General features: G+C 36.5%; 1 protein-coding gene and 1 pseudogene across 11 annotated transcripts in view; one reads left to right on the plus strand and one right to left on the minus strand.

Moving 5' to 3' along the window:
- WDFY3 (WD repeat and FYVE domain containing 3) overlaps positions 1–23,521 on the minus strand; it is a 226,914-nt gene that overhangs the window by 12,003 nt on the left and 191,390 nt on the right. For 9 of the 11 annotated variants that reach the window (XM_039845642.1, XM_039845638.1, XM_039845639.1 and 6 more), the window contains 13 exons: positions 23,342–23,427; positions 21,714–21,794; positions 19,132–19,186; positions 18,743–18,862; positions 16,959–17,076; positions 16,330–16,436; positions 14,676–14,829; positions 10,137–10,228; positions 9,704–9,916; positions 7,200–7,347; positions 5,970–6,124; positions 4,876–5,034; positions 2,763–2,942 (listed from right to left, as the gene is read on the minus strand). In XM_039845642.1, coding sequence (XP_039701576.1) covers positions 2,763–2,942; positions 4,876–5,034; positions 5,970–6,124; positions 7,200–7,347; positions 9,704–9,916; positions 10,137–10,228; positions 14,676–14,829; positions 16,330–16,436; positions 16,959–17,076; positions 18,743–18,862; positions 19,132–19,186; positions 21,714–21,794; positions 23,342–23,427 — 1,668 coding nt within the window. Of the gene's footprint in view, positions 1–2,762; positions 2,943–4,875; positions 5,035–5,969; positions 6,125–7,199; positions 7,348–9,703; positions 9,917–10,136; positions 10,229–14,675; positions 14,830–16,329; positions 16,437–16,958; positions 17,077–18,742; positions 18,863–19,131; positions 19,187–21,713; positions 21,795–23,341; positions 23,428–23,521 lie in introns of those variants that run through there. The other 2 variants (XM_039845637.1, XM_039845643.1) reach the window with 2 other exon arrangements.
- LOC120588399 (uncharacterized) lies at positions 2,363–2,481 on the plus strand (annotated as a pseudogene).

Consider the following 23,521-nt stretch of genomic DNA (forward strand, 5'->3'; position numbering starts at 1 on the left):
GAGGAGGTGGTGAATTACTCTTCTTCCTCCCACAGTTTATAAAATCTATTTATACCTTTCATTTGGAGGCGGGAATCCACCTCCGCTTAATTTTACAAAATGAGTCCAATCACGAAAATCATAGGGTAGAAGAGAAACCCTTTAGTCCAGATACTCTTCAATAAAAGATGAAATCTTGGTAATGCTGTAATAGCCTACTTTAAAATTTCTGCTCACAGTAAGGGTGGGGGGATGAGGAAAAAAAAAAGAAAACTGGTATATAAATCATCTCTTGAATAAACCCTAAGGCTCCCTGAGCTGAATAACTCAGGTTTTCATGAGTTCTAAAGGTAGAAAAGAACAACCTTTTCCCTCAAATTCTACCAGGCTGGGCTCTACCCAACCTGGTGAGAATACAACTCACTACTGTTAAGGGAATTAAGGTGCTTCCTGGAGCATCTACTGTGCCAGTTACTGTGATGGACACTTTAGACACTCCATTTCAACCTTGTGAGGTTAGCTATTATTAACCTTGCTTTAAAGAGGATGTAAGTAAAGGGCAAAAAGCTTAAATCACTTGCCTAATATCACAGAGCAAAAATTTGAACCCAGCCCTTTCTGGTCACAAAGCTTATATACCATGCCATGCTGTCTCTCTCATCCCTAGGACAGCCTGACTGTCACTATGATAGGTACCTGATGAATTGCATTACAACCAATAGGCACATGAGAACCTATAGAAATTGGAAAATGATCATCAAAAGCAGAGGGAAACTAGAAGCTGAACAGCAGTACCAATGCAAGAAAAAAGGTGAGGGGGAGTCAGGGGTGACCTGATAAGGAGGCCTGGGGCTTTTCCAAACCACTGTCTGTGCTGGTCCTGCTACTGTTCTCTCCTTCCCCACCTTCCTCCTGTTCTTCTTCTACCAAAATGGCAAGAACCAAACCAAAACCCAAACAAAAATAACACTTAGCAAAGCATTGCTGTCTACGTCTGCATCGGTCACTATATCACCTCTGACAGTGAGTGTCAGCAGTCGAGCTTTAATTAATGATCTCAGTCTCTGCAAGAGACGAGAGGCAGCCTCTCCATTCTGCGCTGCGCGAGGCTTTCATCAGTTACTCCAGGGTGCCTCCACTGGAGTGCATTAGAGCATATCTGTGGTTATGAGGGCTGAGCGGTCAGAGGAGAATTCAAAGTTAGCTTCGAGGTAGTTTAGGCCCAAAATGCAGACTGTAGTCAAGCAGACTTGATATTGGCTGCAAAAATGTAACACGAATAAAAATCTCTTCATAAGTTAAGAGATTATAAAAGCATCTTAAAAAAACCAAACACTTCCGTAGTGTTTGCAGCAACGATTGCAAACCAATGGGTGTATACTGGCTCAAATAACAACTGACTATAAATAAAATCCTCCATATTTAAGAACAACCCCAAAACAAAGTGCTCGAAATAGTGCAATCAAGCATTTGACTCACGGCAACACTGCCAGATAAGGGTGGTTCTATGACATTTTCGTAAAGCTCTTAGGCACAGATGTTTGCAGGACCAGCCCAAGATGCTGTTCTAAAAAGATCTTAAACCTTTCAAGTATACCAAAAAACTGGATTTGATTCTTTTATATCCTACTTACTGCCAACTTTGATTACTCTTACTATTATCAGACACTCTGCCCATTCACTGGAACTGAATGTTTCTTTTTTCTTTTTCCTTTTTCTTTGAGTGACTACAAGGTATTTGACTAAAAGCATCATACTTAGTAGCATACATTCTGATAGAAATTAAAGAGGTAGCATCCCTCAAAAGGAAAGCTGTCTGTGTGGTGATGGTATCATGTGGCTAGAACCACTCTGTCATGCAGGGCAATTCTAGACCACGGCTTAAGGGAAAGAATAGGAATGGGCAGGTATAGCTAAGAAGTGAGATGAGGTTGGCGGGGGCAGGGTTCTGGTTGGTTTGCAAGGCTAATTTGCATAGGTGGGCTTCATCCACATGCAATATGGTAACTTGTCCCTTGTATGCAGAGACCTCAATCTTTGTAAACCTACCCTTAGCGTCCCCTGCTTATCAACACACCTTAGCAGTGACTATTATCCCTTTGCCTCACCTCAGGTGGGCCTGGTCCGCATGGGGGACTCAAAGGCCAGTGTGTTTATTTTATCCTCATTTTATTTATCTGTATGTAAAATATTAATATCCTTTGATAACTTTGTTTTGAAAATAGTTCTATAACAATTCTTCTCTTGTTTGGGTACCCAAATGTTACTTTTCACTTCACATAAAAAATAAATAGTTTGAATATATTTCATAAAAATTTCGACATAATTTTGACATCTTTAACAAATCCTACAGATTTCCTTGTTTTTAAAAAAGCCTAATCTTGTCTATGGCCATGCCACCCTGAACAAGCCCAATCCCGTCTGATCTCGGAAGCTAAGCAGGGTTGGGCCTGGTTAGCACTTTGATGGGAGACCACCTAGGAAGACCAGGTGCTATAGGTGTAAAAAAAGAAAAAGAAAAAAAAAAACCCTATTCTAAAATGTTTGTTTTGAACCAAATCTGGCTCTTTAAAGTATGCGACAGTGAATGAATTTTAAGACAAAATTGCTCTCTGGGTTACAAACTTCAACCTCCATTTGCTTTTGCAAACAACACATAAATCAAGGAAAATGTAGCTTTTAAAAAATGAGTCCTTATCAATATAAATAGTCATTTTTTATTTATGCTGGCTAAAACTACTTGTTTTCTTAAACATAAAGTAAGAGGGCAATTTACTACTTACTGTTAATTCATTGATACAAAGAGCAGAAACTGGAGCTCGATGGCCTCGAAGCTGGGTTAGAAATGACAGTTTGTTCAGATCCCAAATGATGCAAGTTCGGTCACGGGACCCACTGACGATTATGTGATAGGCTAATGATGCCGTGGCACAGGTGACAGTATCAGTGTGGCCAAGTAAGGCCTGCAAAGGAGAACAGAAAACACCAGGCTGATCACAGTGACGGTGCTCCTTAAGAGATTCCAGAAGATCCTGGATGCGCTAGGAGATGCCAGATGTGCGAGCTGCGAGTGAGTGCCCTGAGCAGCGGTGTCTGGAAAGTCTTCATTCTCCTCTTGCCGAAGGTCCTTGCTTCATCCCACCGGGGGTAAGAGAGCAGTCTGGAGGATTCTGGAGCTCTACTCTCCATTTTTATGCTACTTCTTTCCTGGACTTGGGCCAGTATCTTAGAAAGAAGGGAGAATGGCACCTGCAAACCAGCTTGGGTTTCTTCCTACCATTTCTATATGGAGATGTTTCAATTATGGCCCCCAAAAGAACAGAATTTGAATCTATTCTTTTATACCATCAACTCCTGTTATGTCCATTCTAAGGAACTACAATTAGGTGGATTTTTAAAAAATGTACAAACTGTGAGAACTGCATGGTAGTGGTACATGGTCTTAGAAAGATAAAGGAAAAATGTGGTCCTGATATGTCTGCTGAGCTCGTTATTGAACTGGAGACATCTGAACATCTACTATGCCAAGAAGGATTCCTTCTTCAAACTAGAATAAGAACTTTTCTTTTTTGCTGGCATATGAAGACAAACAAGACCCAGGGAAATGGCAATGTGGGAAAATTGAGCATTCTGAAGAAAAAGATTCAGCTTACTGTTAAGAGTTCCTCATAGTAATCTGAATTTTTTATTTAAATGAGATGGCTTAAAATGTCATATAGACATATTACATGCTTGGTAAACCCGAGAAGGCTGTTTTAGATAAGAAGTATTTTCTACCGAGGGGTTACTGACACACTACCTAGCTTCAAAGCCCATTTTCTAAACTGAAAATACTGTAAGCAGGAGTTTGGATCAGCAAACTACACTGTCAACCTTGTATCTGTCCATGTCAAGTCTGTATTTCTTCATGAAAAGACTATCCCTTTAAGTGGCTTAATTTAGATCCAGCAACAAATAAAGTATCTGGCTGCAGGTGTAAGTACAAGGAGTTCAATTCTTTCCATAGATATTTAAGACACCACTGTTTGAATATGGCTTTGGCTTCACACGGAACCAAATTTATATCCTGGCTTTCCCACTAAGTGTGACTTGGGCATGTATCTTAACTTCTCTAAGCTGAGGTTTCTTTCAGGTATAAATAGGGCTAATAACTACCTTGTAGAATTGTGAAGGCTGGAGTTTTACATTTTTAAAACACCCAGCACAGTGCCCTGAACACAGTATGTGCTCAATAAATGGTGGATATTATTGTCACACTACTTTACAAATTTGTATCATAAAAAACACTTAGATCTATATTCCATTAAAAAAACTGCATAATAAATTCACTCATAAATCAAATATTAAAAGATGATGGCTTAATTATAAAAGGATTCTTGCTTTAAGTAAAAATTTATAAGAGTCAGTAAGAAGTAATCAAAAATACTTGATAAGATCAATAATTCGACTGAATACATTCATGAGTTTGTCATATTCTTCAGGATATGATAAACGAAGAGAAAAACAAAAGAAATATTTAAATAGTCCAGCTGAATGAAAATCATCCAGAAACAAAATTAACAGGACTCAATAGCAAATATAATTTGGTTTGCAAAAATTCAAATTACATATAACTTGATATATAATTATATTATTTAAATATATTTAAAAACATATTACCTAAAGACAGCTTGCTTCAGATTTTAAAAAGGAACCAGCTTATATCATTTTTAGAAATACTATCTTCTGATTTCATTTCCTTTATTTTTTAGACCCATTGCTAGCAAAAGAACATATATCATGTTTTAGTTTTGTCCATTATGTCTGAAGTATCTTGGAATTCAGGAAATGTTTTTAGTTTCCTTAGAGTGTAGGCAGCTGAGATGGAGTATGTCCATCTTCCGCCTAGTCTGTTACCTGTTTGAGAGTGAGGGTCTTTGCTTTTTCTTTTGAGGTGCCCATCTCCCACACACACACAACTGTGCTCGTTCCGCCTGTGATGACCATCTTAGGGTTGGGGCAGATTGCACAGAGAATCTGGCCCCACTCAGACAAACATTCATAAACAGTCACTGCCTGTAAAATAAAACAGGTGAGACACACATGTCATCAAGTGACTACAAACCTCTGAAACACGATGAGCATACTGAGCGAAGGAGAAGAACCTCTATGCAGGCACCTCATCGGCAAATACCGCTGTGCACATTCTGGTCTGGTTTCAATTTAGCAGCTTTTCCATTGAAGCTCTACTCTGAACCACCCCCTACAGCCTCCAAACTATAGTTGCTGCTAAAAACCATCATGGGGGTCTCTAGTTTCTCCAGTCCAGGAAAATGATGTTCAGATTTTTCTGAACTTTGTGTGACGCTCTATAAAATGCAAGAGGGTCATTTGGTAATAGGATCTATTTGCTGTAGCCAGTTAAAATATAAAAGGAAAGCATGAGGGCTGCTGTTTAATGAGAACGTTAACTAAACAGAATAGTGTTACAGAGCAATATACAGACTTACACACACTCTTTCCCTCTTGCATTCAGGAGGGTGTCAGAAGGCAAACACAGGGCCCTAAAGGATCACTACATATGGCCTCTCTCAAGAGATACTTATGGGACTCATAAGTATCTCTTAAGTTGCTGCTTCTTGGGGTTTTTCTGTTAGCCATTTAAGAGAACTGAAGTGGTAAGTAGGCCAGATGGTGACTCTCCAAGAAGAGGATCCTCTGGTTGGCAGAAATGTTGGCTACGTGGCTGTCTAGGAAGTTCAAGAAATTCTTTGGGAGGGAAACTGCTAGCTCCTAGTATACCACTTTCCAAAAGAGGGTTGTTCAGCAGAAAAACATGACTTGTTCACTAGCTCCTTTATCCTGACCTGATGCAGTGAAGCTCTCCCTTCCTCTGGACTTGGAGGAACAGCTGACAAGCCTTGGGCCTGGGCTCTCCCCAGCCCCAGAAAATAGGGTATCCAGACTACGAAAGAGCGACATGAAGTGAGTGAGCAAGAAACGATGCAAACCTTGTCCGATTCATAGGTTCCTAGCCGGCAGCTGAGGTCTGCGTAGCCCCAAGCAAAAGTTTTGTTCCAGGTTGGTGGGATAAGCACCTTATTCTGTTCTACTGCAAGAATACCTTTATCTGTACACACTATTTGTCCCACTGGCTCTTTGAGTTCTATAAAAAACAAATCGACATGTTAGAACAGGAACAGGGAAAACTAATTTCATTATTCCATAGAAGACGATAAAGTAATCTCAAGTATTCGTACAAATGAAGAATACTGATACCCACATTAAGACAAAATGACCTTAGAGGTACAGCTTGGCTTCTCAGCCTCCCACAGCCCTGCTGGGGGGATGTCCACCCTGACTGGTGTTTGCAGGGCTTCTCTCCAGTCTTCCTGTCTCTGGACACTCCGGTTTGGTTCCTAGCAATTGGTCCTGCCTTCTTGATTTCTAGGGCTGCACAGAGTGATCTGGGATGCTTCCTGAAGTGCCACACACAGACCTTCAACCAATCTCGGCTTTCAGCACCTCCCAAGTTGCATCCAGCCCTCAGGCTTCCTGTAGGAAGTCCAAGACATTCTCTGGGAGAACTCCCTGCTGTGCCCTAGAGCCTCCTGGACACACCAGTGCTCCAGAATCATCGCTGGAAAGTGACCGGAGCTGGCACAAGGCAGAGTCTGTGTAATGAGGCAAAATGGCCAAGAGCTGGTGGTCAATCCAACTAACCAGACGTTGACATGCCAATAGTCATATTTCCTTAATTAAGTAACAACTTCAAGACTTTACAAAACATTTTTTCTAAGGGAAAAAAATCCACTTGAAAAAATATTTTTAGATAACTCATAACAACATTAATTAAAAGATGAATGCTTTTAGTTGACCTATGAAATGTAGCCTTGTTACCACTATTTCTAAATTGGCAGAGCATGTATCAATGACGATGACAGAAGTTATCCCACATATATACATAGATGAGCTACAAGATTTGGTATTTTAGAGTTTTCACTATCTTAGGAGGGAGAAATTGTTTGGTTCTTTTTGATGCAAAATCCAACAGGCCAAAAAAAAAAAGAGAGAAAAGGAAAAGGAGAAAATCTAAGTACTTTTTGGTGATTTAACACAAAAATTATAGTACTTCTTACAAATTACGGTATTGTCAAAAAGCAAATTTGTTATTGCTCAACTAGGATTATTAAATAAGTCCAGAGAATCATGAATCAAAAGTTGACTTCCTGTCACCTTACCTTTCACAGGTGTCAGAGAAGGCCTCAAGTTGTCTAGATGATGAAAAAAGATCTTATCACTTGTAGATCCTGGTGGGACAGAGACTCCTGCACTGTCTCCGTTGAGTCGACTCCTTACACGTTTTGGTGGATGAGGTTTTTTAAATAACTGGTATGAGAGAAGATAATACATTTTATAATGAAAGCTAATATAAGCCCTTTTATATGACAGGTATGTTTTTATTTCACTTAAGCCTCATAACAACAATTAGGCACTGTATTAATGCATTTTACATTTGAGGAAAGAAATTCAGAGAGGCTCAGAAAGTTAAAAGAGATCTTACACCTTAGTAAGTAGGGAATAGGGCTATGAAACTCAATGAGTTGTTGTTATACTATGCTGATTTCATAATAACTTTTCAAACGTGAATTAATCTACTCACACTAGAGTCAACTGACAATTCTTTTCTGATAATGTTTAAAAATTAACCAATTCTTTATAGCTCAACACCAATCTGTGCCACTGAGGGCAGTTAGACATTCTAACTGGGCTCTTTCTGGCTTCGACACGACCTTTCTCTATGAGACATCATTTTGGTCTCTTTTAGGCTCTACCAATCTGCTGAAAGTGTGAACATTGCTGCCTTTTTACTTTTTAATGTTGTAAAGAAAAAAGTAAAATGCCTGGCATCTCGGTTCAGTATTTCTATAGGATTAAAAAGTTATTAACGTACATTTAAGATAACTATTTTTCAAGTCTTATTCATCTTCAAAATATGCATTTACTTATTTGTCAGAAAACTGATATTTGAGGAAGATATTTTATGAAATGAGGTTTAAGATGAATACAATACCACCACACTTTGTAAACTTGACATCTGCATTTCCAGGAGAAAAAGAACAGAAAAAATACTTTGTATAGAAGAAGATCTACATTTTAGGTTCCCAAACATTTACACTATTTTATACAGGGGCATAGTATCAGAGTTCTGTTACTTTCTATAAAAGTTATTAATGACACAAGACTCTGAAGTTGTATCAAGACCCACACACTTTAAAGTATGCTCATGAATGAACATTTACTGAAGAACCTTTATACGAGGACCCAAGGACAGAGCACAGTGCCAGGCTAGGATGTATAAAGAGGTATGGATATGTTAACCACGAAACTTAGATTTGCCTAAGATTGCTATTTCCCAGTGCTTGGCAGCACTCTCTATTAGTCACTGGAATGTCCTAGAAATACATTATTATCCAGACTCTACCTCTCAGACTGCTTGCCTCTAATACTCAAGGGGAACAAAAATCCTAAAACAGTACATGTTGTCTTGATTTTTTTGTTCAGAATATTTTCCCCAGAGGGAATAAAAGATGGTTTCTGCGTTTCTAACCCTCAGAAAAAGAAAAGGTTTAACTAAGATTCTTCGACAGTGATTAGCATTTATCAACAGCATTTCATTTTAAAAGTAAACATGGTTCCTTTGTTGGGGCATCAGGCTGTGCCATGAACAGCACAGTTACAGGCTGTCCCACTGTCTATTACAGCTTTTCCATATACAAAGACCTGCCATTGTTCTGTGTGTGTCCAACTATCAACCCTGGAAACCTCAAAGTTGGTTAACTTACAAGAAGGGAGTCCCCGAGAGACGTCTGAAGCAGGGACAGAAAAGGATAGCCAGGGCCGAGGGCAGAGGCCAGGGACTTGGTAAAAAGTGGGCACCCAAACAGCCCAGCAAAGCCTTCGCCACAGTGCTGGTGACCCCTAGTGCACTCCACTCTCCAGGCATGTCCTGGATGATGAAGATCAAAGGGATGGAGTCTCACTGGGGTTTGCTTACTGCTGAAGGTGGTTAGGGCAGTTGGTGCAGGGCTGGTTCGACCAGGCAGTCCCATGACAGGTAGTCTCACATCACAGCACTTCCACCTCCCTAATCCAAACTGCCGCTATCCTGAACTACTTAGGACAAGAGCTTCCTTGGTAGTCTTCGGCTCCTAATTCGTCTCTGCTAGTGAGTGAGTGAGTGAGTGAGTGAGTGTGTGTGTGTGTGTGTGTGTGTGTGTGAGAGAGAGAGAGAGAGAGAGAGACAGACAGAGAGAGAGAGAGAGAGAGAGAATGTGTATCCAGAATGATCTTTAAAGTCTAAATATAATAATTTCCCTGCTTAAAGTCAGCACTGGCTTCCTATGGGCTCTGGGACAAAACCCCATCTCCGTGCACACTGTGGCCCCCCAGGCCCTATCTGCTCCTGACTGCTCACCCCGTCCAGCGCCAGGGCTCGTGCAGGTGCAGGAAAGCATGGCCTGTGCCAGCCAGTCTCTTTGAACAACAAAATTTGTGTTTATCTGGACGTGAAAGGGAAGAGAAAGCAGTAATCTAGGGACCTAATGGGTGATGTTTATGGATCTTTGTTGAAAACTTAGTCTAAACTTAATTATTATATTACATGGTTATTGATCATCTAAAGAAATATTACAGAGCTTAAAAAATGCAACAGAGAACACTGATAAGGAAAGACCATCCATACCTGTTTAGGGATCTGACCGAAGTTATTAATGAATCCTATGGTGGCTGTCTCCTTCAGTGGGTCATTTATGTTGTAGATATCCACTTGACCCTCATAAAATAGATGATGGAAGACATTGACAGCTTCTACTGCAGCAGGACCTTGCTGCTTATAGCCAAAGATTAAGTCAATCCACTCATGCAGATGGGCACTCACGTAATCACATTCCAAAGCCTGTAATTGCAAGACACAGGTTCAGTCACTGGCTGACATGTATTACTTGCTCAGAAAGTCAAAGAATTAGTCAGTGGTCAACAGGAACTAAAATAACTAAAAATCACCAAGACAAGATTAGTAACTGGGTGATGATACATTGTGCTCAAGGTCTTCTCTTTGTATGGTAGTCCATGACCCAATGAAATCCAAGTTCAACTGCAAAGTGTACTCCCATTACCTCGCGGTGGACTCTGATGAATTCTCGTGGGTCTCCTTTTGCCCAGGGTGGAAGGATAACATCTCCAAGCTTGGTGCCATTTTGTTTACAGCCTGTGCAGTTGGGTACATTAAGAAGAAAATAGAGAAATGTGATAAATAATAACTTCATATTAAAGTAACAGAGAAACAGTGGGTTTAGGTTCATTTCTGGAACTATAAACGTTTACCACCAGAAAGGACTCTTAGACATCATCTGCTCTGGTATTCCCCTAAGACTGCTCGTTAGTGCACTTCCTCAGAGAGATTAAGTGTTAGGAAAACTGAGGGGCCCTCATTGTCAAAAGACTTGTGGAAATGCTGAGTTATGCAAAGTTAAACATGTTTCTTTCCTGCAAAACCCCTCAGAAGCACTGCTCTTCTCTAGGGGGGATATTAGATGCACCATTTCTGAAATTTAACTGACCACAGGCCTCCTTAATGAAACATTTCATGAGGCTACTGTTTTGAGATCGGAAAACCCCCTCAAATTCAATTCTCTTAGGAAGGCTCATGCAGAAAACCATTAACAATTTCTTTAAACTCTTATTTTTTAGGTTTTTCCAGAATGCTGAAAGCTTGTTGAGACATCGGCAGTTAACCAGTACTGCATTTCTTGTCTTAATGTTTTGACAAAATTTTGACATTCACATGGAGGAGGTTATTGAAAGACCTAGCACCTAACACCTAAGTCATTTTCAGCTTGAACGCTCTCTTTGCTTAAGAGGAAATGAAAGTAGCATCATTTCCTAAAGATATTTTGGAATATATGTGGTTTCTCACATTTCTGATTCTTAAAGTCTTCAAAGAGCTCTGTAGAACTGGTCTGTATTTTGCTGTAAGGAGTCTCATTAAACAAAAAAAATCTAAAACAACTTTTTGCTGTTAGTGTATCATTTAGCAAAGAACATTTGGAAAAGACCATAGGACTACCTGGCAGAAACAAAAACATTGATTGAGTTGTGGTAATGCATACTAAGTGACAGTTACCCGGTGTGTTTTTGTTATTTTAATGCATTGTTAAATAATATATTCTGTTATTTTATGTCATAGCCAGCTAGTCTCTAAAATAGTAAAGAAACTATTTGCTATGAAATCTGTCCAGAACAAAACACATTAAATGGACTGGCATCTAAGCAAACAGGTTCTTTTTCTTTTCTTTTTTTTTTCAGGTTCTTTTTCTTTTTGAAATAACACCAAAAACTCTGTAACTGTAGCTCACAGTTTTCCTAAGTATAAATCAGATGATCATTGTAAAAAATGACTTTATAAACAATAATGTCTACTCGCTTAACAGCAGTTGGTTAGCTAAACAGTGGTATTAGAAACTTTCATAGAGAAGTGCAATTGTTCAAATTTTAAAACACAAAGGCAATTCCAAGTAAGGGCCAATAAAAATATTACCCTTAGAAACAATGTTTTCATCATTGTTACTTGATGGCTTATTTATAATGTGATATTAAGTGAGAGATACAAAAAATCAGTTTATTGTGTATTAAGGAATATCTTGACTTGGTTGGAAAAATTACCATATGATTTAAGAAAAAATAAAACAATCAAGTTATTACAACCCCACCCCACACCCCCTCTTTCATACCCTCACTCCAGTTCCCCTGAAATGTCCTCCAGGTCTAACTTTTTGATAATAAGAAACAAGTAATAATTCCCAGGCTATTTGAGATATAATCTATTTTTTAAAATTTTGCACATAAGCCCTAAACAGTGATATAATTGTATTTAGTCAGCACTACCTGTAAATTTAAAATGTCTATAGGAAATGCCTGTTTTAACTCTGCCACTCGATAGCTCCCCTCCATGTGTGTCCATGAGAACAGGAAGGGCAGGGATGAATGTTACTTATTCCAGAAGTAGGGGAAAAAATCCAAGTGTTTTTTCTTTTTCTTTTGAATTAATTAATTAATTTTGTTATGGTGACACTGGCTAACAAAATCCGGTAAGTTTCAGCTGTACATTTTAACCAAGTGCTTTTTCTTTTAAACCATTTACTAACTCTTTTTCAGGCAGAGAGGCAAACAGTGTTCTTTGGTTTTCTATTTATTGAGGTAAAATTCATGTAACATAAAAAAGTGAACAATTCAGTGGCATTTAGGACATTCAAAATGTTGTGCAACCATTACCTCTCTAGACCCAAAACATTTTCATCACCCTTAAAAGAATCTTGTACACGCTAAGCAGATGCTCCCCATGCCTCTCACCCTCCTGTCCCTGGTAACCACCTATTCTGGATATTCCATTTAAATAAAATCATACATTATGTGACCTTCTGTGTCTGGCTTCTTTCACTTAGCATAATGTTTTTGAGGTTCATCCATATTGCAGCATTTATTAGGACTTCATACTTTATGGCTAAATAATATTCTATTATATATATATTCATTCTACAATTTGTTTACTATTGTAGTGGGCTGTTTCTACCATTTGGTTATTGTAGACAGTGCTGCTATGAACACGCGAGTACATGAACTTGTTTGATTTCTTGTTTTCCATTCTTTTGGACATATACCTAGGAGTGGAATTACTGGGTCATGGGGTAATTCTATGTAACCGCTTTTGAGTAACCGCTAAACTGCTTCCCACAGCAGTTGAACTATTTTGCATTCCAATCACCAATACACGAAGGTTCTATTTTCTCCACATCCGTGACAATCTTTGTTATTCTGTTTGTGTTTTTTTTTCATTATAAGCCATATTTAGATGTAAAGTGGCCCCTTACTGTGGTTTTGATTTGCATCTCCCCAATAACTAATGATGTTGAGCATCTTTCACGTACTTATTGGCCATTTGTATAATTGCCTTGGAGACATATCTATTCAGGTCCTTTGACCATTTTTAAATTGGGTTGTTTATCTTTTCGTTGAGTGGTAAGAGTTCTTTATATTCTGGACATTAGACACGTATTAGATCTATCATTTGAAAATATTTTCTCTCATTCTGAAGATTTTCATTTTTTGCATAATGCCCTTGGATGCAAAGTTTTAAATCTTGATCAATTCCAATTTGTATTTGTTTTGTTTTTGTTGCTTGTGCTTTTGCTAGCCTATCTAAGAATTCATCGCCAAATACAAGATCATGAAGATTTAACCCTGTTTTCTTCTAAAACTTTTATGGCTTTAGCTCTTATGAAAATAATGTTTTTTAAACTGTGTGATTTCATGGAGGCAAGATGATTTTGTTACACAGGTGAGCATGAAAGATATACATGACTCTTCTTTCATTTACTTATTTAAAAGTGGAACTTTTGGTTGGGTTTGTAAATAGTCTGGCTGGAACACTTTTGCAACATAGATTATTATAACAGATCCAGTGTTTGTGGATGATTGAGGATATCTCTTGCTTTTTCCAAAGGTGAATTGTAAATGAATTTAATAAAATACTAACGTGCATCCATATTCAAATGCTCTGTAGACAGCTGTCGTTTTTCTTAGTTCAACATCTATTCTATTCCTTTCAGGAACCATCACTCTCTCCAACTCTAACTCCTAGACTTGGTATCTTTAGCTGCTCAAGTGTGAGCTCTAGGCCCAATCAATAATGATGAGACTCAAATTAAGGACTTTTGCTGGGGCTACTGAGAGAGTCTTATTATCCTTCCCATTGGACCTGGAGCTGTAATTTCATAAGGTTAAGACAATGGGTAATTAAGTAAAAATTATTTCAAAAAAATTTTTAAAAGAAAAATCACTCAAATGTATTAGATATGAATAGTCCCCTGACTTTTCAGTTAATTAAATGTTTTGAGGTAGTACAGTAATGACTTATATGCTGAATTCTTACAGAATAAAATATAAGGCACAAAAAAACAAAAATACAAAACAGAACAATATCTGGCAGGGATATCCTGCAGTGGAAACAATGGGATTTTGATATGTTTTAAAAGAAATATCCAGAAACATAGATCAGCAAACTGTGTTCCAAGAAACTGTAACCAAAGTCAAATCAACTTCCTGTAACTGCTAGACAACATAAAGCGGAAAGAATACTTATAAAATTTCTCATAAATCATAAATGTTGATTTGTTCCTGTTTTTCTAGTAAATAGTATGCTAACAGAATAAAACAAAAAAAGGAACTTAAAGTTATTCTGAAATTCTAATTTTAAAACATATTAGCATATAAGCTGAGTAAGTCTCAAGCAATACATAATATTAAAATAATACATGAAAAATTTGGATACACTCTTGGCTATTAATGGATTTTTCAATTGTAATAATTTTCAAATAAATTTTTATTTCACCTTACCTCAGTTTTCACTGAAGTAACAGTATTCTGACCATTGGATGTAATCTGTGTCAATTTATAAATGTTTCCCAGATACTAGGTTTGAAACAGCTATTTTTCTTTTTATATTTAATCATACACACCCAATTATAGTAAATAGCAACAGCTGAAACCACAAGGACATCTTGTCAGTATGTACTGCACACAATCTTTAGAAAAGCAACTTATTTCTATTAGTCTCTTCCTGGCCAACGTTTCTAAGATAGTGCCATAGCTCTACATACCTAGATCAAAGTTGTTAGAATTGAATAGGAATTCTGGTAAGTAAAAAAATTCTGGGATCAGTTCTTTTACATCTGCCATGTTGTGCTTTGATGCTGAATACCAGGCCTCGCGCACACTGTGAAACATCCGGTCAGCCAGGTCAAAGTGGCCTCCCTGTGGGCAGAATGAGAAGGCACCTCTCTATTAGAGAACCACTCCCACCTCACAGCTTCTGTCAAACTCAAGGGCTTGAAAACCCCAAATAAATATGTTTGGTGACATTTGCATTTCTCATCATCCTATGTGATGTACACAACATTTTAAATGATCACAAAAAGAAACTTAATTCTCTTTGGGGTACTCCTTTCAAAGAGAGTTCAATGTATTTGTTTTATAATCAATGTGAAATATAAATACGAAGATTTTAAAAAATCATTTAAAAATATTAGTTTTCAGAGAGGGAAGACTATAAAGAATATGAATTCTTTCACGGTTTGATGATGTTCCTCTTAAAAAGATTCTAACGTAGTCATCCACAGTTGGAGATGTTCAAGTCATATATGTTTGAGTAATTTCATAAATTAATGTGACATCCAAGTTCTCACACCAATGAGAATTATGTGGAGAACTAGGAAGGTGGTCAGAAAAATATACATTGATAAAACAAATTCAAATAGTAATGGGATTTCTTTTGCTTACACAGCCTCATAGATATACCACCCCCTTCCTCAAACTCCCTATGCTGTGTTTTAAGTGAACGCAGCGTTATTTGTCTTTGTGATGAAGTTCACTATGGGAAAATGCCAAAGTCCATACAATGGCTATCAAGGCATGCTATCATTTGGCCCATTACCTCTCTGACCTCATCCTCTATGACTTTCCCCAATACTTACTCTGCTCCAGACACAATGTCCTCCTTGCTGTCCCTCAAACATCTCAGGCACACACACCTTGCATGGGCTGTTCCCTTTGCCTGGGGCACATTTTCTTCAGATAGTGGCACAAGTGACTAACTCTCTTACCTCCTTCGAGTTTTTGTTCAGATGTCATCTTTACAAGGACGCCTACTCTGACCACTTTTTAAAGCTGTATTGTGTCCTTCCCCACCTCCCATTCCTGCAGTTCCCATCCCCCTTTCCCTGATCTATATTTTTCGGATAGCATTTATCACATTCTACAACACTGGACAATATATTGATTTATTTGCTTGTCTTGTCTCTCTCGACCAAAATATGTAAGTACCACAAGGCAGGGGTTTTGTCTTTATTCACTTATGTCCTCCAAGCACCTACAACAGTGCCTGAATAAATGAAAGAGAACATGGAGAAAAGCAGTTTTAATAAAGAAGAGAGCAAATGAGCTAGACTATTTTACTATTTTTTTAATGTTGCTGAATTCAACCAGTTAAAGCTGAAGTCCATATACACAGCTGGAAAGCATATGCTACTTGTTTATCTGATTAAAGGACACTGACACTTTTTATTGCAAACGAATTCTAGTTTATTCATTAATTTTGGTCCAGCAAAATTTCACTTAAATTATGTTTGACTACTTTTGTGAGTGAAACTTCACAGGTCTTATTGTAAGGTAAGATAACATTTTTTAAAAAAGCAACAGTTTTAAATAGAATGAAGGCATGTATAAAATGGAAAAATTCTAAATTTAGAGTTTTACCTGTAGCCTTAAGAATATCTGTGTGAAAGGCTCCATCCTCACTAGGTATGAAGCCACAATCATAGCAGATGAATAGTGAGTCCCATAATGGTAGGCTGGAGTTTCTCCTGTTCAAGAAAATTAAAAAGAATCCACATAGTGACCACTATTAGCCTTAGTTTTTTTTTTTCCTTTGTTTGTTTTGCTTATTTGCAGGGGACACATGATAAACATTAAACATGATAAATAATAAGTAATCTGGATAGAGTTTCAGAAGGTAGTCAATAATCTTCTTTTTTAATGCAAAAGGGTTCCAAAAAGTACCTAAGTAAAATTATGAGAGTCAATAAATGAAAATGTAATTCCTGGCTTCAACATAATTCAAAATAAAGGCACATCATGATGGGAAATTTCTGCACTATACAAAGCAGACATACTTGATTTTCCGCCAGTACCTGACAGGCTACCTAAAAATCTCCTTCTAAGCATGGTCATCAGTTGCCATGAAAACCTGATTTTCTATTCTTACAGTTGTATAGATGTAATGGTATATAAGCAATGTGGGGAAAGATGCAAGGATGTCAGACTACTATATAATGACTTATTTTTGAAATTAGGTACAAAGTCTAATGAGAAGCAAAGTTACTTACCATTAGGATCTTCCCAGTCTTTAAACCGCTTCTTATATTGAGCTAATCGTTCATCTGTCTGTGCCCCCATTGGCTTAGCCAGGTTTCTAAATGTCTTGGGATTAGTAAGATCTACCTCCTAAAATACAAAACAAAACCCAATTCCACATTACTGTACAGCCTCTATTCTCACCAATGTAGATATGGTGGCTATAGCAGACAACAGTGATTTGTAAATGTGCTAGTATCTGTGGGGTCACAATGGCAGAACTGGACTCCAAAACAATGCTATGTACCTACTGGTTATTCACACTTTATAGACAAGCACATGGCAGTTTGTTTATTGATTCAGTTTGAAGACGACTGCTTTGGAAATTAAGTGTTCACAGGGGAAGGCACTCAGGATCCATGACTGGAGATGAGGAGTAAGAGCGAAAATCCTTCCGTGCTGGCAAGGACACAAAAGGAGACTGGGGACACAAAGGCTTCAATTCATCTTTATCTTCCCTCACTCATATAACGAGGATCAAATCTCCTTTCTGTTCTTGTGCCCTCCTCCTGTTTTACTCCAACTTCACTTCTGAGCATTTTATTCTTAGAGATGATTAAGAAGTGAAATAAAGTAGAGCACTCAGTAATTTGTTCATCTCTAAAAGACAACATCAAACTGCATCAAGTGACTTCCAACTGACATGGAATCTTGTCTACCAGAGATTATTTTAAAAGCTCACCTCTAGTCGACCTAATTCAGATAGTTAAAAGGAAGCCAAAATTTATCTCCTGAGGGTTTTAAAAGTAGAGTTTGAAATATATACCTTGTGGGATATTTAATTTGTGTCCTTTTTACAGAGCATCACGCCCACCAACTTTGCCAAACTTGTATTTTAAAAGTCTTGGGCAGGAGAAACTAATTCACATTTATGAATTTAAGTCAAGTTAATACATCTGTACCCTCAAAATCCATATGCAAAAACCTTCATTAATACTTCTTTGGTTAGTTCAACAGACATTAAAGCGTATACTAAGTGCCAGGCATCGTTCTAGCGGTTGGGAATTGAGAGATACATAAGACAGTGTGTGCTCAAGGACTTCACAGTGGAGTACAATCAGACACAAATTGTGATTATAACACACTATATAAGAAAGTACCATGATACAGCTTCAAGGCAGTGTGTGAACAGAAGAAGAAAGAGGAGGAAGAGAAAAGAAGGCTCCCCAGAGGTGTTAACTTGAATGTGTCTTACAGGGTGAAATGGAGCTTGCTAGGTGAATCTGTAAGTGGGAGAGATGTGCAGAACCACGGGAGAATTCCAGAGCGCGGAGCGTAGTGCACGTAGTTACTGAGATGTACAACAAGGAGATGGACAGGGTAGTCCAGAATAGCAGTCCTGGGAGTACGTGAGGGATAGATACAGAGGAGATACTTTCTAAAGGGCATTAGTACTGAGGTTTTTAAATTCTCTCCAATTTATGATGATGATTCACTGAATCATTTATAAATAGGAATGACTCAATTAGATTTGTGTTTCTGATACTGGCTTCAGCGTAAAGAACAGAGTAACATCCACCAGTGGATACAAATTAATTAGCACTTAAGGATACTAAACATATTATGAATTAATAACCATGAAATTGGTCAATTATTCACACTCTGTACCAGTCCAAGCTAACACTCTTCTCGTCTTTGAAAAAATGCCTGTTGAGAACTTTAAACTATAAAGCAAATAAAACATTTGAGCAACTGCAATATCTTTTAATCACTTTTGAAAATGTGTTCCACTCATACAAAATGGTTTGAGATTCACCTCTGAGTCGTAATCTGCAAGGATCCAAGGAAACACAGGATACTGCATGAGATCATTATATGATCTGCCAGCCAAAGTGTTCAAGTGCATCAAATACTGGAAGTTACTGATTTCACCTCTCTAGGAAAATATAAGTAAAGATTCATTTCAGAGCAATCAATTACGTCTACTATGTTCACTTTAAAAAATTTTATATGCAAAGTGACATACAGGACAGTTTCTTTCTTATAAATTTCAGAACATCAAACTTTTTTTTTCTAAAAAGAACAAAAACGAAACATTTTTTTCTATGGTAAATATTTTATAGATTGTTAAAGTGCCTTCAACTATATGACTTATACCACCTAACTATAAATTTACATAGGAAGTTATACTTTCATTAAGCTTACCTCCCATCTCTGAGTCACAGACTTTTCTCCAACCAAAGTGCTAAGCAATCCAGATCTGAAAACAATAAATAATTAAATTGTAGGCAATATAATTTTAAATCTTACTAATTATAAAATTGAAAATTTTAAGTCCAGGAATTTTTCAAACTATGGAAGGCCTATTAGGTCATGAAATTGGGTTAGTGGGTTTTGATAAGCATTTTGAAATATGAAATAACATGGAATCAAACTGAAAAAAACAGAGAACTTTGTAAGCATCACATATAGTAAGGAGAAGTATTTCCAGCAAATTTTGTTTTAGTACTTGTAAGTCAGTTTGTGTGTCTTGGGATGCAATGTAGCATATATTTTTTACTGTGAGTTATGGCAAGGGTTTGAAAAACACCGATCTAATCCAATCTTTTACAATAATCCCTACATAAAGATTTAAAGACCTTAAATTGTAATAAGTGAAATAGTATACAACATTTTGTACACAGTAGGTGCCTAACATGTTTCTTAAAAGAGATGTTGAAAAGTGAATAAAAATATGAATATTTCGTAAAGGAAATATTATTCCTTTGTAAAGGAATATTTTGTAAAGGAAAGTTATTTCTGTTCAGGTCATTTAAAATTATGAACTTCTTTGGATAGATTTTCCTAGAATGCTACCAAACTTTCTTAAAACAGCTTTATGACTTTTATAATTAATATTTCAAAGATTGTAAATTGGTCACTGAACCAATAGGAAAGCACTTAACATTTTATTGTCTAAAAGGAAATGAATAGATTTGTACACCTTAGTTCACAAAAAACATCCAGCTCAATAGTACAGATACCACTTTCTACTTCTTTCCATCAAATTGAATGTATAGGATACTCTCCCTGGAAAAGGACCTATGATCATTCCCCAACTTTGTAAGAAAGGGAACAGATGAAAAGAAGATTAAGGTTGAAAATGAATTTCTACTTCTTGTCTTTGAGCTTTTAAAAGTTCTTTAAAAAAAGGACAATTTAGCACAGAAAGTAGCAAGAACAATGAAACAGCAAGTTGAAGATTATCTAGGTAGGTAAAAGCCTAGAAATTTGACTATAAGAAAAAAGGCTCCATGTACTCTAAGGGAGCCTTTCACTTCTTGTATTTATCTTAACAACAACAAAATGGTTAGGAACAAAACTTGTTTCTGAGGTTAACAAAAGTCATTATTTAGCATTTGTATTTGCTAATCTCAGCTAAAGAAAAATAAAAGCAACAACTTAAGAGAAATACATGAACTTAATATATTTAGATGTACACAGACCTAAATTGAATTTTATTTACAGAATCTTCAGTATGTTTTAAGTCATTTTCTTGCATGTTGTAATAATTAATTTGTAGCCCAAAAGCACTGCTTCTTTTCCAGTGGATTACACAGGGCTACTAGTTGCTGAGGGATGGTAAATGGATGTTGGTATATGAATTCTTAAAATGGCTATATCAACCAGAAGGACTTTCTAAGATTAAAATTAGCTGAAAAGAGCACAAACGAACCATTGAAAAATATGAATGCATAAAAACAGAACTTTAAATTTAAAAGTCAAAAAACAAAATTAAGAGGAAAACTGGGCAATTTGCAACTAATATGACAAACATAGGAGTAATACATTAGAGAAAAATTTCTTACAATTTGATAATAAGAACTCAGAAAATAGGGTAATTAACTACTGTGGGGTCATATCATAATATTGTATCACAATAATGTATAAGTATCAAATCACTATATTGTACATCTGGAACTAATGTCAATTATATTTAAATTCAAAGAAAATAATCAAACCACCAACAATAACAAAAAGGAACTCAGGAAAAAATAGGCAATAGTTACAGATAATATACAAATAATGATTTTAAATGGATAACAAACATAAACAGAGCTCGAGACCATTATTAATAAAAGGAATACACATTTAAATTCAGAGAAAGCATTTTAAAAAATCAGTAAAAATTAAAAAAATATAAAATGTTGACAGGCAACTTATAGAGACAAGCAAACTTATCCATAAATGGCGGAATATAAACGTGTATAATTTTTATGGAAATCAAGTTGGTTTTGTGTATCGAGACCCTTTAAACTCATACCCTCTATTTTACTAAGGGGACTTCACCCTCAAAAAAAAAAAATTCAGGAATCACACTTACATTATTATAACAAGGAAATATGATAAAGATGAAATATCCAAAAATAAAAGAATATTTTACACATATGATGAATATAGCAAAACAAATGTTTCTGAAGAATTTTTTTTAGCAGGGGGAAATATTTACATATAACACTGAATGGAAGAAGCAGAATAGAAATCTGTATTTACAGTGAGAACTCAATTATGTATATAAGAATATAAGCATAAAAAACTCCAAGAAAAATTAATCAAAATGTGAGTGCTGGTTTGACACAAGTGGTCATGCATACATTGTCTGTTTTCTTTCTAGTTTTCAGTATTTAAAAATTTTGTACAACCATCAGGAGGGGAGAATATTCATCAAAAATATTAAATGACACTGCCCAGGTACAAACCATCCTAATTTCACTATTTAACTATAATGCAAGAAGCAAGCAACCTACCCCTGCTCCACACTTGTGTTCGGTCGTTGCCCAGACACAGACTCTGAACTGTCAGTTAGAGAAGGCACTACGGCCAAAAACCTGAAAATTTAAAAATAGTGTAAAATTGGAGATGAAGTCTTAGTCAGGATCTAATGGGAACTTAAGAAACGATGGATGATTCATTTAGATTTTCACTGTTGTGTTTACCCCTCCAACACCCAGTAAACAGCAGGTGAAGGGAATACACAATAGTTAGAACATTCTGTTACAAAAAGTGGTAAGATGGTGGCTTCAAAAGCCAAATATAAAGGGCCACAGCAAAATCTAACATTTTGGATTTTTACATATGCTGCCATATTACCAGAAGAAAAGGCCTCGCAACACTGATATACAGGAATTGAGTCAACTTAATGAAATCCTAAAACGTGATTAACAACTAAATATATACATGACAGCAAGTAATGATGACGGCTAAGTAAATGACAGAATAGAGACATCACTAAACAAAGAAGATACACACAAGATAAGAACCTTTACGTGACACTGTTAAATTTTTTTTTCAGAGTTGCTCACAATGTCAACATAAACTTTTCAAAGGCAAAAGAGAATTATACAGAAATTCTTTGGATGTGGACATTGAATTTGGCATGTACACAGAAATTACTCAAAGAAAAACTCATCTCTCTGTTATGAAGAGCAGATAATTCCCTAGCATTGAAAACAATATTACCTTTAGTGATTAAAAAGATAATTAAAATTTAAATCTCTTAGTTCTTCCCATATGTGAAGGGAGTTCTGGATTACTATCAACATGCACAGGCCCTTACTTGAAGAACCACCCTCATTCCCTTGTGCACACAGGTAATATTACTGTAATGATAAGCAATATTGCTTGGTATTAGTTGTTCCTCACCGCAATAATCTGAAATATAAAACTTCTCTTACGAGAAGGCTTGCAAAACCTATCCCACCCTTCAATGAAAAAGGTCTCAAGAGCTATGATCAGTTCATAAAAGCCTTATTATTCTTACATCCAACAAAAATATCTTCTGGTACTATGGAAGTGGACTATTTTTCTTTTACAAAGTAAATTTTAATAATAGATTACCAAAAATAAAAAAAAAATGGTTAGAGTAGATTAATTGCTTTATTTGGCAGTGTGATTTTTTTTCATGGACGAAGGTATCCAACTTCCCTTCCAAGGCCAGATGGGGAAAGTCTCGTGTAAATGTAACTTCCAAGGGAACTCAGTCTCTGCATTCAATAGAAAAACATGGCACTGTCTTCTTTTTGGTAAATGTGAAGAAAGCCTATTTTGAACCTGAAGCATTATTTTTAAAGTTACAGTTTCATCATCCTTTTACATTTAGAGACACAGGACTTGGTGATAAAAGTAGCTCTAGATGACATCTACTATAAGTTACCAGAAGGAAAAATGTCATTCCACAATAAAATAGCACCATTTTAAAAGCTAGTTAGAAGAATCATGTTTCAAGAGGGTTGCCAAAAATGAAACAAACATTTTCTTCAAAGAAGTTAATTCACTGATCTAAATTCTAGATTTTTAAAAACTAGATAAACTGGTACTCGTTTCCCTTCCATCACTCCCCATGATAGCATTATAAAGTATTCCTAATAAATAATACCTTTGATAGACTTTGTTTCTAATTCCCTTCTGAAAAGCAAGGAGGTAATTCCGTCCATCTCCAGAGAAAACTTCCACAGCAATAGGCTGAAATTTTCAAAGAAAAACATTAAGAAAAACACAAATAAAGCTACATATTTTTTTTAAATTTTATTTTTTAGAGGTGACATTCAGTATTATT

Source organism: Pteropus medius, unplaced genomic scaffold, assembly GCF_902729225.1.
Source record: "Pteropus medius unplaced genomic scaffold, Ma_sr-lr_union100, whole genome shotgun sequence".
Lineage (NCBI taxonomy): Eukaryota > Metazoa > Chordata > Mammalia > Chiroptera > Pteropodidae > Pteropus > Pteropus medius.